Source organism: Sinocyclocheilus grahami, unplaced genomic scaffold (assembly GCF_001515645.1).
Source record: "Sinocyclocheilus grahami isolate Dianchi unplaced genomic scaffold, SAMN03320097.WGS_v1.1 scaffold237.1, whole genome shotgun sequence".
Taxonomy (NCBI): domain Eukaryota; kingdom Metazoa; phylum Chordata; class Actinopteri; order Cypriniformes; family Cyprinidae; genus Sinocyclocheilus; species Sinocyclocheilus grahami.
Window position 1 is genome coordinate 758280 of NW_015505416.1, and position 15496 is coordinate 773775.

Consider the following 15496-nt stretch of genomic DNA (forward strand, 5'->3'; position numbering starts at 1 on the left):
GCTGGATGGTGTTTGGACAAAGTCTTACAATTTTCCACCCAGGAATGTGAATGGCCCCAGTGAGACTGCCAACCACAGAGACAGAATGAAATGAAGAGAAAGTAAAGAAGATAGAGAGGGAAAGAGATGGACATATTGGAAAGAGTGTGATATGAAGTCAAATTTTCATATTTTTAATTGAATTTCAAATTTAAATGTAATTCTTGAATTGAAAAGTCCAGGCAAAATCAGAGGGATCATGCACACGCTCATATTCAAAAGAAATGATTGCAATGATGGATTCTGCAGAACATGAGGAACTTTAAAGCTAGCCAACCTCTTAAATCCAGTAATATTTAAATGCTAATTTTAAAGGAAGCCAATCATTTAAACACATATTAATCTTAATACCAATAGAGTTTATAATTCAGAGTTAAAATGCTTTTGCATCTGAATATTTTGAGCCTGAAGGTGTGTGACATTTAAAAAAATATACTCGTGTTTATACGAATTCCTCCATTTGAAGTGTTGAGGGGGTTTCGAGTTTCAGAATTCATTCAAATTAGTGTTTGCTTATATAGTCACATACATTTGGCAGTCAGGATGACTGGTAAGCGTAAGTGTGTCTGCGTCTGTGTGTGTTTAAGATTCTGTGTATATCCATATCTGTGTGTGTCTGTGAGTGTGTGTGTGTGTGTGTGTGTGTGTGTATAGATAGAACTAAAGCAATAATAAAAGCTAGTAGACTTTGGATAAATGGAGGGATGAGAGGGTGGGGGTGAAGAAAGACAAGGAAACAGAAGGCCGCGATGGCAAAGAGAGGAGGGAGAAAGGTCCAAAACATCCCATAGGAAACATGAGTCATTTTCTGGCTGATTTAAGCTGATTATGACTGTCAAAACAGAGTTTTATCCTCTGTGTCATTCATTCAGTTTAACAACTTTATAAACAGTTGTTGTTTAGCAATTAGAATGAACTTTTCTTCTCAAAATTGCAGATTAATTTCACCTTAAAAAGTAAAAAAAAAAGAAGAAGAAAAGAAACAGAAACTGAAAACAACTATAATGAATTTCTCCATTATACATATTGTCAGTGGATACAATATTCTGATAATATACAATAAAACTTCTTCAATGCATTTTTATTCACCTACTGTTCCAATCGAACCGCCAAAAAAACAATAAACACAAAAACATTTGCTTTATTTTGTGACTGTACCAACCTCAAGTTTGCACCTTGCACCATTTTGTTCAAAATCAGAAATTGTGAACACACACTCACGCATACACAAACACACACAGGCCAAATGGACTATGATCAAAGAGAAGTTTGAGATTCCAACTTGTTTTTAAAGTGGTCATGAACTGAGAAATCAAAATTCCCTTGATCTTTTGACAGATATGAGGTCATTGTACTTTAAAAACATCCTGTGAGTTTCAGAACTCAAAACTTTCTCGTTAGTCTAAACACAGCTTATATTGAAGCCAATCTGCCAAAACGACAGGTTGTGGAATGTGCCACTTTATGACATAATAGTGTGGCTAAACCCCGCCTCCGCAGAAGATGATCAACACCTGCTTCTACATCACTGCCTGTTTAGCCCTGCCAACAAACGCATGTCTATGCAGAAATCAAACGATAAAGATGGCTCCAAAGACAACAAGAGGCCGTGCAGTTCCAAGTTGTGGAAAAACACAGTCTTTGCATTGCCTTCCTTCTGATCCCAACATTAGGAAAGAGTGGATTAACTTTTTAATGAAGAGATTTTTAATGAAGATCCAGACCACGTCAGTAAGAACTTGGTCCTTTGTTTACTTCATTTTACCGTGGATTCATTCACCTTAAAAAGTAAAAAAAAAAGAAGAAGAAAAGAAACAGAAACTGAAAACAACCATAATGAATTTCTCCATTATACATATTGTCAGTGGATACAATATTCTGATAATATACAATAAAACTTCTTCAATGCATTTTTATTCACCTACTGTTCCAATCGAACTGCCAAAAAAACAATAAACACAAAAACATTTGCTTTATTTTGTGACTGTACCAACCTCAAGTTTGCACCTTGCACCATTTTGTTCAAAATCAGAAATTGTGAACACACACTCACGCATACACAAACACACACAGGCCAAATGGACTATGATCAAAGAGAAGTTTGAGATTCCAACTTGTTTTTAAAGTGGTCATGAACTGAGAAATCAAAATTCCCTTGATCTTTTGACAGATATGAGGTCATTGTACTTTAAAAACATCCTGTGAGTTTCAGAACTCAAAACTTTCTCGTTAGTCTAAACACAGCTTATATTGAAGCCAATCTGCCAAAACGACAGGTTGTGGAATGTGCCACTTTATGACATAATAGTGTGGCTAAACCCCGCCTCCGCAGAAGATGATCAACACCTGCTTCTACATCACTGCCTGTTTAGCCCTGCCAACAAACGCATGTCTATGCAGAAATCAAACGATAAAGATGGCTCCAAAGACAACAAGAGGCCGTGCAGTTCCAAGTTGTGGAAAAACAGAGTCTTTGCATTGCCTTCCTTCTGATCCCAACATTAGGAAAGAGTGGATTAACTTTTTAATGAAGAGATTTTTAATGAAGATCCAGACCACGTCAGTAAGAACTTGGTCCTTTGTTTACTTCATTTTACCGTGGATTCAGTTACAAACAAAGCACAATTCGATGCAGGATTTTCAGAGAGATTGAATCTAAAAGACGATGCTGTGCCGACTATATTGGATCCGACAGTAACGTCGCACCACACAAGTGTGTGTAACTGTTTTTATTACGTGGTGACTATTGCTTTGTCTGTTATTACAGACAGTTTGATATGTACTGAGTATTTCCGAGTTTTTGACCTAAATCACAGCAGCGTCCATCTGTGAAGGATGTAGGCTGTCAAACATATACAACTGTTAGCCATAGCTTCATAGCAGTGGGCGTTTACTTCCGAGTCTACAATCCACCACGCCAATTCAAACAGAGCGTTCTGATGAGGAGAAAAAAGGGCAGTAAATAGCCTATTACTTCTAAATTATGATGTTTTTTATGTAAAAATCCTTATAACATTATAAGTGGACCTCAGAGAAAAGTACAAAATAATAAAAAAAGGGCAGTTCATGACCCCTTTAACATTAGAGCCCACATACACACGACTCTGTTTACTCATGTACTTACATGGCTGCAAACTATAAGGAGGTTCAAGAACAGAATTAAAGTACAGTGATTCAAATTTATGAACAGGAGGATAAATGAAGCAGGTAATTAACAGAGTAAAGTTTTAGGATATGGTTTAGGTTTTCTTTAAGTTTTTTTTATTTAAAAAACACCGCTGGGCAAATCAGGATTCAGACTAAGAGTTCAAAGGTCAAATGAGTCATGTTTTGGACTGTTGTGCATCTGATTTGAGTAGTCTTTAGGGAAGTGTAGTGCATGAAAAACACTGTACAACAACGTTCAGGGAGAGTTTTAGCAGGAGTCATAAAAATCTGAATTTCTGAGTCCCAGAATGTCTTTGATTTATGTGACAGCAGCACCAGACAAAGGGTGGAAAATAAAGCAGGAAAGAGGAAGATGTGATTTCGCTGTGTTTAGAGGCATAAAGGCATTCTGACATACATAGACACAAGCACAAAAACTATGTGACGCTGGTAGACAGTAGGTAAGGCTTACAGACACTGGACTCGTACAATTTGACTGGATGGAGGAGGGGCAGCACCCTAAAACATCAGCAGAGAGGAGAGAATAAAACCATTAAGGAGGCACGAGTGAGCATGGGCATCTCTCCTGGCACGCTGCCACTCCACATTTATTCCTTCAACTTTGTGAAATGTTACTATATCACCAACACTACAAACACTAAATCGTTTTCTAAGCAATAGAAGATTGAAAAGATTAGACATGTACAGCAAACAGCACACATGTAGCACAGTGCACAGTGTAAGAGATATGAACATAGATCAGCAATTTCAGGAGCGCTCCAGGTTCAATACTAGTCCAGCTCTATTACCACTAAAAAATAATTTTCACTCCCTCAATGTTTAAAAACAGAGAGAAAACATGTTTACAGTCATGCATGTATAATTAAAATTAAGCAAAAATGTTTTTTTCTGAGTTGCAAGGCTATCTAAATCCTCATTTTAGTAATGGTTTTTATTGAGTTTGTGAAACTGTATATTTTAACATTTAACATTCCAGTTGCTTTATAGACTGCCATTATAAGTGCATAGTACAGTATATTACAGTACATGCATTTTTTGACATACACTACCATTCAGAAGTTGTGGGTTGGTAAGAATGATTTTAAAATATGGTAAAAACAATACTACTACTACTACTACTAATAAGAAGAAGAAATATTCTTACAATTTAACAGTTCTTTCAGAATTACTCACCCCAAACATTTCAATGGTAGTGTGCCTAGAGATTAATTCAAATAGGCTTGAATTGTTTAAATGACTGAACCTGAAAAATTCCTTTAAAATGGACACTGAAGCTAGGAAAGAGCAACTCACACAGAATAGACTGAAATGTTTGACCTTAGACCCATTAAGATCACCTCAACGATGCAGCAGTAGGGAAATAAAATGTCATTCAGAGTCTCCTACAGAATTTAGCTCCAACCAGCTCCAAAACACTTGCCTGAAAATTTCTAGTGAGTCTGAAGAGCTTGATTAGCTGAATCAGTTGTGTTTAAGCAGGGTTGAAGCTAAACTCTGCAGGATAGTGGCCTTGCAGGAAAAGGTATGGACACCCCTAATATAAACCTTTCAAAACCCTGTGAAGCACTACAATTAGGGCTTTAAAGGTGCGGTAACATTTACCGTTATTTAGCAGTCATTTCGAAAGGAATCCATGCAACTGGCAATTTTGTGTAAGGGCAAAGATTTCCCCATGCAGATCCTCCATTGGAGGGAAGCGTGCAATCTGCAATCGCGTGCAATCGAAATCGAATCGAAATCGATCACATTCAGCAGAGAGGAGGGGAAGGGGGCACAGAAACTCGGTTGAGGGGGAGCAAGGCCTGCGAATGCCCCCCCTTTGCGCCGGCCATGTGTGCGCTACACATCCACCTTCAATAAATTATTCTCCTTAAAATAACTTTTCTTGCTTGTCATGTATTAGAAGAAATGCAATACATTTGTAAGCCACTCAAAAACTGCACAGTCAAATGGAGATAAAAGTGGGCAGCTATTTTTGAGCTCTTACTAGGCTTAGGGCTTTTAATAATTGCTAAGAGCCCATTTCATCAGTTACAATGATCAAACTCCAATGCTAAACATTGAAAATCGATAGAATGGGGGCAAAAAACAGCCATCAGAGAGAGAGAAATAATGAATATTAATTTACAGCACTTGTAGTGAAAACGCAAGTCATCAAGAGCAAGATTAATATGAAAAAATGTTAGAGATACACATAAGCCATGTATTATCTGATGTGAGACAGGTGACCAAAAGAGCAAGAGAGCTTGAGCAGAAAAGAGACTTCTTTCCAGAAAAGACTTGCTAGGTGATGCTTTCTGATATATACCAGGTTCATATTAACAGCTCATAAAACACTGTGGCTCACCTGGTTCCCTGCTGAAGGCTTCTTACTCGTTTGATTTGTTTTCTGTTGAGCGCTGAAAGGAAATATGTAAATGGGGGGAAATTGTGTAAAAATTTCATTTTCTTAAACGTGTTTTATTTATGCCATTCATTTGTTGTTAAAAACTTACTTTGCAAACCCAATAAAATCTTCATGGTTTGTGTTGATGTAAGAGAGCTGAATCTCTAGTGAGAGTAAAACCTGTTCAGTGAACAAAGACATGAATATGCACAACAAGATACAACATAAAACAATAATTTGTAATCAAACTGCTAATAAAGTTCTTTTCAACCATAACTAAACCCTCCCTAAAAAAAGAGCGATTCATTTGAAAGATTGTGTGTAGCTGTTGGTCTGACCTGGTCTTTGGCTTGACTCTCTCGTTCCCGAATGTGTGTGGTCACTATCCTCTCCGTCTCCTCCCGTAGTTTTGGAAAGGACTCTAACTGTGGACCAAAAAAAAAAAAAGTTCAAATAGAAAAAAACATAACATAAGTAATGTGATAAAAACATTACCAAATTACTTTCTTAATTCAAGTTCCTTGTCTTTTTGTCCCTTTTTAATTACTTTTGTGCCTTGAAAAAGAAGTGCACTTAATTGTTTTGAATGTGCATTATTGTACTTAAAATTTTGTAGTATCTAAAGTACTTAAAGGGGACATCGGATGCAAAATTCACTTTTACTTGGTCCGCCATTGTTTCGACACCGGAGCAGGTGTTGACAAGAATGGCTCCTAAGAGATTGAGGTGTTTTGTTGTTGAAGTGAAGTGACATGTGGCTCTGTGAATTAGTGCTCTGCATTTAACCCATCCAAAGTGCACACACACAGCAGTGAACACACACCCGGAGCAGTGGGCAGCCATTTATGCTGCGGCGCCCGGGGAGCAGTTGGGGGTTCGGTGCCTTGCTCAAGGGCACCTCAGTCGTGGTATTGAAGGTGGGAGAGAGCGCTGTACATTCACTCCCCCCACCTACAATCCCTGCCGGTACGAGACTCAAACCCACAACCTTTGGGTTACGAGTCCGACTCTCTTACCATTAGGCCACGACTACCCCTGGATGTAATAATGAACATAGCAGTCATCATTTACTCCTGACATCTGAGCACTGAAGACGCAGTGGATTATTTTTGTTTTTTAAGGGAATGCGCCTCCCATTCTACCTAAATGCGTCTATGTTTGCGCAAATCATTTTACTCCATACTGCTTTCTGAACGAGGGACAATTCAAGGCAGGTTTTGCTAAAAAGTTAACACTCAAGGATGGATCAGTAACCACTGTCCATGATCCAGCTGCACCTCCAGAAGAAGTAAGTCCCACACTTTATATTTCTTATGATTATTTCCTCTTCCACGGAAGAGAGGGGCAGGGTGAGCAGAGCTCATTATTGTTTAAAGAGACATGCACGGAAACGGGTCGCTGTGATCAGAGCTGTTTTTGACAAGGTAAAAAGGGTGTTGTTTTACACAACCATTGAGGAATTTTAACCAAAGTATGTTACAGACATTTCATGAAGACCCTAAAGAATCATATACTGACTTGTGGAAAATGGGCATCCAATGTCCCTTTTAAAGTGTTTGTTTAAAAACTGATAATGTAAGATAATGTAATATTAATGAAATAAAAGGTTATTACACTTTTATGACTATGTTTCTTACATTTAAGTACACTTACTTTAAAGTACATTTTAAATCATTATCCCCCAGTTTCACAGATGAGGCTTAAACCTAGTCCCAGACTAAAGTGCAATGTCTAAGCTGTTTTAACATATCTTAAAATATGTCAGTGCGATTGTTTTATGCACATCAGTAATGTTTTTTTTTTCTAAAGGACATTTTAAAAAAAACGACTTAAATGTTCTAATTGCACTATGGCTTAATCTAAGCCCTGTCTGTGAAACCAGGCCTATGTTTTAATAATCTTTTGTTGTGCTTTAAGGTACACTCATTTTGATGTGTTGACTAACATACTTAAACACATGTAAAGTACTTGATTATAGTTTTAACTGCAGTGTGTTATTCAATATTACATTTAAAGTTAATATATTTTAAATGTACTACATTGCAACTTCATCATTATAAATGCATAATTACAACAGAAATTACAATAAACAAAAACAGTAAAGTATATTTTAGTTAACCATAAATGCTTCAGTGCATTTGGCAGTATAGTTTAACTATATTTAAAAGAAAATGGAATTATGAAATTACGTATAAGATGTATTTAAGTCTAATTTAAATGGGTCAAAAAAGCACTAGATTTAAACTATTTTGTCTTGGTGATCTTTTATCAAAATGTAATAACTTTTAATGACTTTCCTTTCCCCCTGATATCACTTGGGTTGTGCAAACTATTGGAAAATGTTAACCAATAGCCAAAATGCTATTTAAAGATTGTTTTAGCTAACTTTTAAAGTAAAATAAGATCACATCGACTTTAAAGAAAACATATTATATACTTTTTTTTAGCATTATATTATGCTCTTTGACTTTGATGTATGTCTATGTATGTCCATTCACTCATAAAAGGATGGTTAAGAGGATGTTGTACCTTGTTGGTACACTGTTGTACTGTGTTGATGAGCTCCTGAATCACCATGTCTACACACTTGAGACACGGCACTTTAAGCTTCACAATCTGCTTCTTCACTATGGCTTCAAAGGCCATATCGGGTGTGAACAGGCCTGTCCTGGACAGCAAGAGCAGAGAGAAAATGAAGTACAGGCAGTTAACCTGTAAGCTGAATATTTTTTGTAGTAAAAAGAAAGAGAAGACGAAGTAGAGGAAGACATACAGAGAAGCTCTCTGTATGAAAATATAAATGGTATTTTCTTATAAGATTGGCAAACAGTTTAAAGGCATAGTTCACCCAAAAAATTTAATAAATCTATCATAATTTACTCTCTTCTTCCACCTGTATGTGTTTCTTTCTTTCGCCGAACTCAAAAGAAGATATTTTGAAGAACGTTGGTAACCAAACAGTTGAAGGTAACCACTGACTTCCATAGTATTTTTTTCCATACTTCGGATTTCAATGGCTACCGTCAACTGTTTGCTTACCAATATTCTTCAAAATATCTTCTTTTGTATTCAACAGTGAAAGAAATTCATACAGGTTTGGAACAACTTGAGGATGAGTAGAATTTTCATTTTTGGGTGAACTTCTTTTTAAGACGACTGCCATAACGGCCAACACAGTGAAAACAGAAAGTGACTGAGTGCCATTTTAAATCAGCTGATAAATATTTGTGACATGTACCTGATGCCATGGATATTTTTAATGGCGTAACTGATCTCCCTTCGTAATTCTTTCTCATCGAACTCCATCTGATGTAGCAGAATGTGAACAGGAAATCAGCATTAGCTCTGATTTCCAAGCTCTGAATGGCATTTAAGTAAATAACAATGATCAATTCATCTTTAACAAATCACCTTAACCAGCTCAAAGGGAAAACGTTCATGAAAGATGCGGTTGATTTTGGCTCCTCCTGAAAGCTCCACTGTGTCCACCTGATCCCCAGATCCCTCGATCCGCTTCTCAAAATCTAGCCCAAAGTGCTGTATCAGCCTGGACAACAAAGCAACATTATGTGTTTGTGTGTGTGGCATCTTCAGTTCTGATCTTATCTGCAATGTGTTTGTTGTTTAGGCTGTAAACAAAGGTCTTGTTTATTGCACTAAGGTAAAGACTAGCGTGTTTGTGTCCATGTTTGTTTGTGTTTTTTTGCATGTTTATTTACTCTCTGAATTAGAATGAGTTTATATGTGTGTGAACCCACTGCATTAAGGCCTTGGTCTTTCGCGAGGGGTCATCTGGGTTCAAACACTTGTACTCCTCTGCCTCTTTATCCAGTGACAGAAGCTGACCCTGTAGTCTACTGCGTAGTGCTGGTAATGTGTCACGAATGTGGTTGGTAAGTTGCTAGGGAGATGAAGAGGGGTTTAGGAATTTAAAAAAAAGGGAAGAAATACGATTCAAAGTACAATTTTCCATTGTTAATCTTTGCACTACTATGTATTTCAGACATATTCTGTGTAGTATCATTCTCTTGTCACCTGGTTTAGGAGCCTCTGTAAGTACAGCGTGCCCATGCAGTCTGCCATATGTCTATATGCAGGATGTGACTTGAAGAACCGTTTTTCTGCAGCCAGAGCTGCACTGATGTCCTTTTTTCCCTCAATGTCCTTCTGACTACGGTTTACCACACCAACATAACCTGTAGTCACAACAGGGAGACAGAAATAAATAGAGTAGAGGGGAAAATTTATCTTTATTCAGATATATTCTTTGTTTTATAATGAAGCCTTATTAGAAGTAGGGTGTACAATCTTACATAGTTGCTTTAATATTTTTAAATATTTCTTTGGCATTACCAGCCAATTTACAAGTACCATGACATTTAACTAGGATGCAGTACCATTTGGAGAGCAGATACGAAGGTTGATGGGAATGGAGGATATGCCCTTATTTGTTCCCGTGACTCTGTCTGTCTCTGCTTCGATCTCCCGTCGGACATCATCAAAGTCTGTAAACTTCTTTCCTTTACAGTGCAGAAACTCGGCATGCTCTGCGATGGAGAATGGAAAGTATGAATTAGAGAGAGCAGAAGATGATAGCGCCTTAGGGGAACTGACAGCTCAACAGTTTGTAATTCATGAATTTCAAAGATCTGACAATTCTCCACTCTCCATACACTGACTGATTCTAATCTTAACACAGGAGACACTGGCCTCTAGTGTTCAGTGTACATAATCCATATGCCACATGATATCGGATGAGTTAGTTGGTTTATAAAACTAACCTGTGCAATATTATTAAATAGTATTACCAAAAGGGACTTGATTGACTAAAATCAAATAGAAAAAGTTAATGATTTTAAAGTTTTATGTGTAACATTGGATTACCAACTTTTTATATGATTAGTCCTTATATATCCATTAAAGAAGACAAGATGTCTAGGTATGCAAGGTGTTTTTTTTCTTTTCGTATTTTGTGACTATTTGGAGACAGACTCCTCAATCTGTTACTACACCAACAGTGTCTCTATATAAACAGGTTTTGAGTATAATGGATAGAAGTCAATGACATGGCATTATTGTAAATATATATATATTTTTGTCTTTTTTTAAATAATAATTATGTATTAATTATCATAGTAAAAAGAGAAGTGTAAAAACATAATAAGATGTGGACCAGCTTTTGGCCAGTCATCATTTTCAGTAAAAGGAGTTATGGACTGATTTAACAAAATAATTTAAAAGCCTGAAATGGAATAAAATGAATGTAGCTTTTAACTGGCTTTGTGATCATTATTTTATTTAGGGTTTACATAATTGGTTAACCCTCTGGCCCTCTTCGTTTAGGAGTCACACTTGCCTCCTTCGCGATCAAAAGTGACCGAAGCCTTGAAATTTAACTATTTTTTTTCCAGGAAAATCAATGTAATATATTTTTTGTTCAATAATATTTTTGATTATTATTTATGATTTTGAGAGAATTTTATGATACTATGCAATATTTATACCATTTTAATGAGTTACTTTCTCCATTAGAATTAATATATATTTTAAATTTCTTTACTATTTTTTAATAAATGCAATATTTCACATTAAAATAGAGTGAAGGCATTTAAAATCCATTGTTTTGAGCCATCTGGAGGCATTAAAAAATAAAAACTTGTGTAATGTTGCGTAACCTCTTGTATTAGCACCCTATATAGATATATACAGAGGCTTTTGGATTCCCGTTGTTTTTTAGACATAATTTCTTCATTTTTTTAGGTTTTGCATTTAGATATATATCTAGACATTCTAAAAGACTACTTTTTGTCAAGGTTTAGATATTTTTGGTTAGATAAGTATCAGGTTTTACATTATGATTACAGTCAAACATTAAAATCTTGTTAGAAAGGGAACACATAGAAAGCATTTTTGTTACTCGGTATTTGATAATTAAAAAATCGAACAAAATAAGGAATGGATAGTGATAATTAAAAACACTTTATACAAACATTTTGCAATTAATTTATATTTTATTCAATGTAATTCAATAAATGTTAATAAAACTTCAGAACAGAAATGAAAATGTTTTCGTATTTCCCATTAATTTCCTATGTCGGTCATTTTTGACCGCGAAGAAGTCAAGCATGTTTTGTTTTTTTTTGACATCATGTCTATGATTTTTTTGTGTGTTCATATTGCTAATGTGACAAAAGTCACCAAGTGTCATCTCATTCCGATGAAGCTAAGATTTTGGCCAAAAATGACCGAAGAGGGCCAGAGGGTTAATTGGTTATTTGTTGAATGTGTGTGTTTTTATTGTGTTTTCAATTTTGGATTGTTTGTTGGTTGTTATATTTTGTCTAGGTCTGTAGTAAAAGCCCAACCAAAAAGTAGTATTCTGCACTGTTGTCACATGAAATCATTAAGTGGTATATTCAATTCAGAGAGTGGAATCATTTTTTTAAAATATTTTTAATCCAATTTTGTGTTTCAAAAATGGTGAAAATAATTTTTTTTATACATATATCCAATTATATCAAGCTATTCCGAACACATAGTCAGTGATTTGTTACCTGATCTCTAATTGAGTACTACAACTAAAATATATGTGTTTGTGTGTATCACCTGAAGTTGAACTGATGAGTTGAAGGACAAGCGGTCTCCTTGTAACAATTCCTGAGCCTCTTGGTAGGAAATCTCTGAAAGGACAGCATGACCATCATGTCGAAGAAATTACACATAAGAAAAAAACATACAATAGGCAGACGAATCCTTATGCATGCCAAAGTAAAACTCTTCTTCTAGCAAAATAAACAAATATATAAAAAATAAATAAATAAAAACCTACACATAAAACTTGCCTCACATGATACACTGACACTATCCCTGTCTGAGGCACAGTGCCAGAGACTGTCACTGCATACTTGGACGAGTCCAGTCTTACAGTGAAACCATAAACCTCGTCCCACCCTTCATGACCCTCATACTCTGATATTTATGGCACGTTTACACACAACTTGTACTGGCCTGTACATTTACAAATGAGTTGTGAGACAATCTAGCTTTACATAATCATAAAGTAGTGAATTCATAATCCAGAACCAGTTCATTTTCACCATGTATGTGCAGAGGACATGAGTACAGTTTATAAATAAAACAGTCCAGTAGAGGAACTGCAGCTAGATCACTGATATTCTTTACGGGTGATGTTAAAATACTCCCTACCCCTGTTTGAAGTGCAGAGATATCTCTAAATAAACCAATTCTAGGTTGATTACACCAAAGTGTAAACACAATCATAGCTCTAATTGTTAGCTTCTGGTTGATTCAATGGTGCCTGTTTGTCTTAGATTTTTGTTCTTTATCCAATATATTTTGAAAGAGGCAAAAATACAATAATGGGAAAAGTTAGACTTTTCCATGGACAAATGTGTTTTCCATTTGGTCTGATAAATCCCAGGCTTGAGATGAAGTCACAATGGATGATAAAGATGATCGTGGAAATTGGGTGTGCGCAGATCTAAAACAGAACTACTGCCCAAAATAGAGGGGAAGTCCCACTGGATTAGACCTAGTTAAAGGCATTCAGGGAGAGGGGCAGGATGCAGGTAAAACCATCCATGGTAATAAAGTGCTGCAGTGATGATGTATTTTGTAGGTCAACCCGGAAGTTGCATCACCCTGTTTCACTCAACAAAAATCCAATACAATTTTTCCTCTGGCTTTTCGATGATTGCAGAAAATAAGCTCCGAGACCAACAAACGTTTATGATTCTTACAAGTTTTGTTCATCATGATAATCGTTACGTTTAAACAACTTTTACGAATTTTGAAGTCTAAATACAATTAGTAAAAGTAAAAATATAAACATAGGCTATAAATGAACGACACCATAGTTGAATGACTTCAGTGTCACTAAAACTTCCAACAACTCTTAAAAACTCTTTAAAAACATTTTAGAATAGTTTGCAAGAGCATATTATAAAAATAATGAGGCTATAAAAGCGGACTAGTGAGTAGTTTACCTGTTCGGTGTGATGATAACCTCTGTAGCTCCATTTGGCCACTTGTTAGCAACTGCCTTTTTTCAAAACTAGTAAAAGCTTTTTTTAAAAATCACAAGGGGGTATTACTGATGTATTTTATGTTGTAGAATAAATGTGAAAATATCTTAAGCTTGTAGAGTGGGTAAGTCATCTGTATATTAGCCAAGAAACTACTATATATGAACTAGCAAACCAGCCTGTGGTATTTAGCTTGAACCCAGGCAGTGAGTCATCTGTGTGGCTCACTCTTCTTCAACAATGTCCTTTACATCTGCAGTCATTTCCAATACTTTCCCTTGACCTCCACTTTCTAACCCCCTCAACAAAGCCCCTCTTGACTCAGATGCTCCAACCTCATATTCTCCCCCTTCTCTTTCCTTTCTTCTTCACTATCCGCTTATTTCATCCTGTCCCTCCCCCAGTACCCAGCATGCATTACTGTAGTAAACAGACATGTAATGCAGAATTGAGCACTGCCTGTGTGTAACATAGTATGAATGTTTACACATTTCAGCGGGTGTTTAACTGAGAATTTCAAGATTAAAATAAACAGTTTAAGAAATAATCAAGTAGTTCAAGCAAAAAGTAACATTCAGTCATCATTTACTTGCCCTCATGAATCATTTTGTTGATCTTTAGAAGAATGCTCACCCAGCTCTTTTCCATAATATAAAAGCATACAGTGACCTGTGGCGGTTAAAGGGTTAGTTCACCCAAAAATGAAAATTAGCCCATAAATTACTCACCCTCAATGCGTCCTAGGTGTGTATGACTTTCTTCTTTCAGACGAATCCAGTCGGAGTTATATAAAAAATTGTCTTTGATCTTTCAAGCTGTTTCATGGCACTCAGTGGGTGTTGCATGCATTAGTCCAAAAGAAGTGAAATAAAAAGCACCCATCCATAAAAAAAGTGTCTCACACGGCTCTGGGGGGTGAACAAAGTCCTCCTGTAGCGAATCGATGCGTTTTTGTAAGAAAAAATAACCAAATTTAAAACGTAATAAATCAATTTAATCTAGTTTGCGCTCACTGTTGTAAACGGAAACAGTTCTGGGCGGATGATGTATAAGTTTGGCTTTGCGCATGCGCCACTCAGAAGTGACGAACGCGGAAATGCAGCGGAGAGATCAAACCAAAACAACGATCATGAATTAGAAGTACAAAACGAGGATTTGTAAAGAAGAATGTTGGAGGATTTCAATATAAGACAAGAGGAGACTGGTTTTCCTTTGCTGAAGTAAGGAAACTTGGCTTCCTTTGCTCCTGTTAACAAACGTTGGTTTTCACTAGACTCACCGGTGCATTCGCAACGCTGAACTCATACGTCATCCGCCTGGAGCTGCTTCCGTGTGATGATTAAAAAAAGTGATTATTACGTTTTGAATATGGATATTTTTCTTACAAAAAACGCATCGATTCGCTACAGGAGGCCTTTGTTCACCCCCCAGAGCCGTGTGAGACATTTTTTTATGGATGGGCGCTTTTTATTTCACTTCTTTTGGACTGAAGCAATGCCCCGAAGAGTGCCATGAAACAGCTTGAAAGATCAAAGACAATTTTTTATATAACTTCGACTGGATTCATCTGAAAGAAGAAAGTCATATACACCTAGGATGCATTGAGGGTGAGTAATTTATGGGCTAATCTTCATTTTTGGGTGAACTAACCCTTTAAGCTCCAAAAAAAAGGCAAAAACAAATCACCATAAAATTAGTCTACAGAACCAAATGCCATTGGTTTTCATGCTTTCACTTTTCTGGTGTTTTTTGTTGTTGTTTAAGCTTGACAGCCCCTGGCCACTGAGATGAAGGTCAGTAAATAACTGCAGAATTTCATTTTCAGTTGAATTATTTTTAATTAAAGGTTTAGTTTACC

At 36.3% G+C, this 15496-nt stretch overlaps 1 protein-coding gene across 1 annotated transcript in view; it reads right to left on the minus strand.

Annotated features, from left to right (window-relative positions):
• LOC107597810 (dynamin-3-like) overlaps positions 1 to 15496 on the minus strand; it is a gene marked incomplete at its 3' end in the record, with an annotated part of 50422 nt that overhangs the window by 28663 nt on the left and 6263 nt on the right. The window contains exons 3-13 of the mRNA XM_016289000.1: positions 12200 to 12273; positions 9991 to 10140; positions 9629 to 9789; positions 9352 to 9494; positions 9005 to 9140; positions 8832 to 8899; positions 8123 to 8261; positions 5932 to 6018; positions 5703 to 5773; positions 5555 to 5606; positions 3676 to 3705 (exon numbers count right to left, since the gene is read on the minus strand). Of these exons, the coding sequence (XP_016144486.1) occupies positions 3676 to 3705; positions 5555 to 5606; positions 5703 to 5773; positions 5932 to 6018; positions 8123 to 8261; positions 8832 to 8899; positions 9005 to 9140; positions 9352 to 9494; positions 9629 to 9789; positions 9991 to 10140; positions 12200 to 12273 (1111 nt within the window). The remainder of the gene's footprint in view (positions 1 to 3675; positions 3706 to 5554; positions 5607 to 5702; positions 5774 to 5931; positions 6019 to 8122; positions 8262 to 8831; positions 8900 to 9004; positions 9141 to 9351; positions 9495 to 9628; positions 9790 to 9990; positions 10141 to 12199; positions 12274 to 15496) is intronic.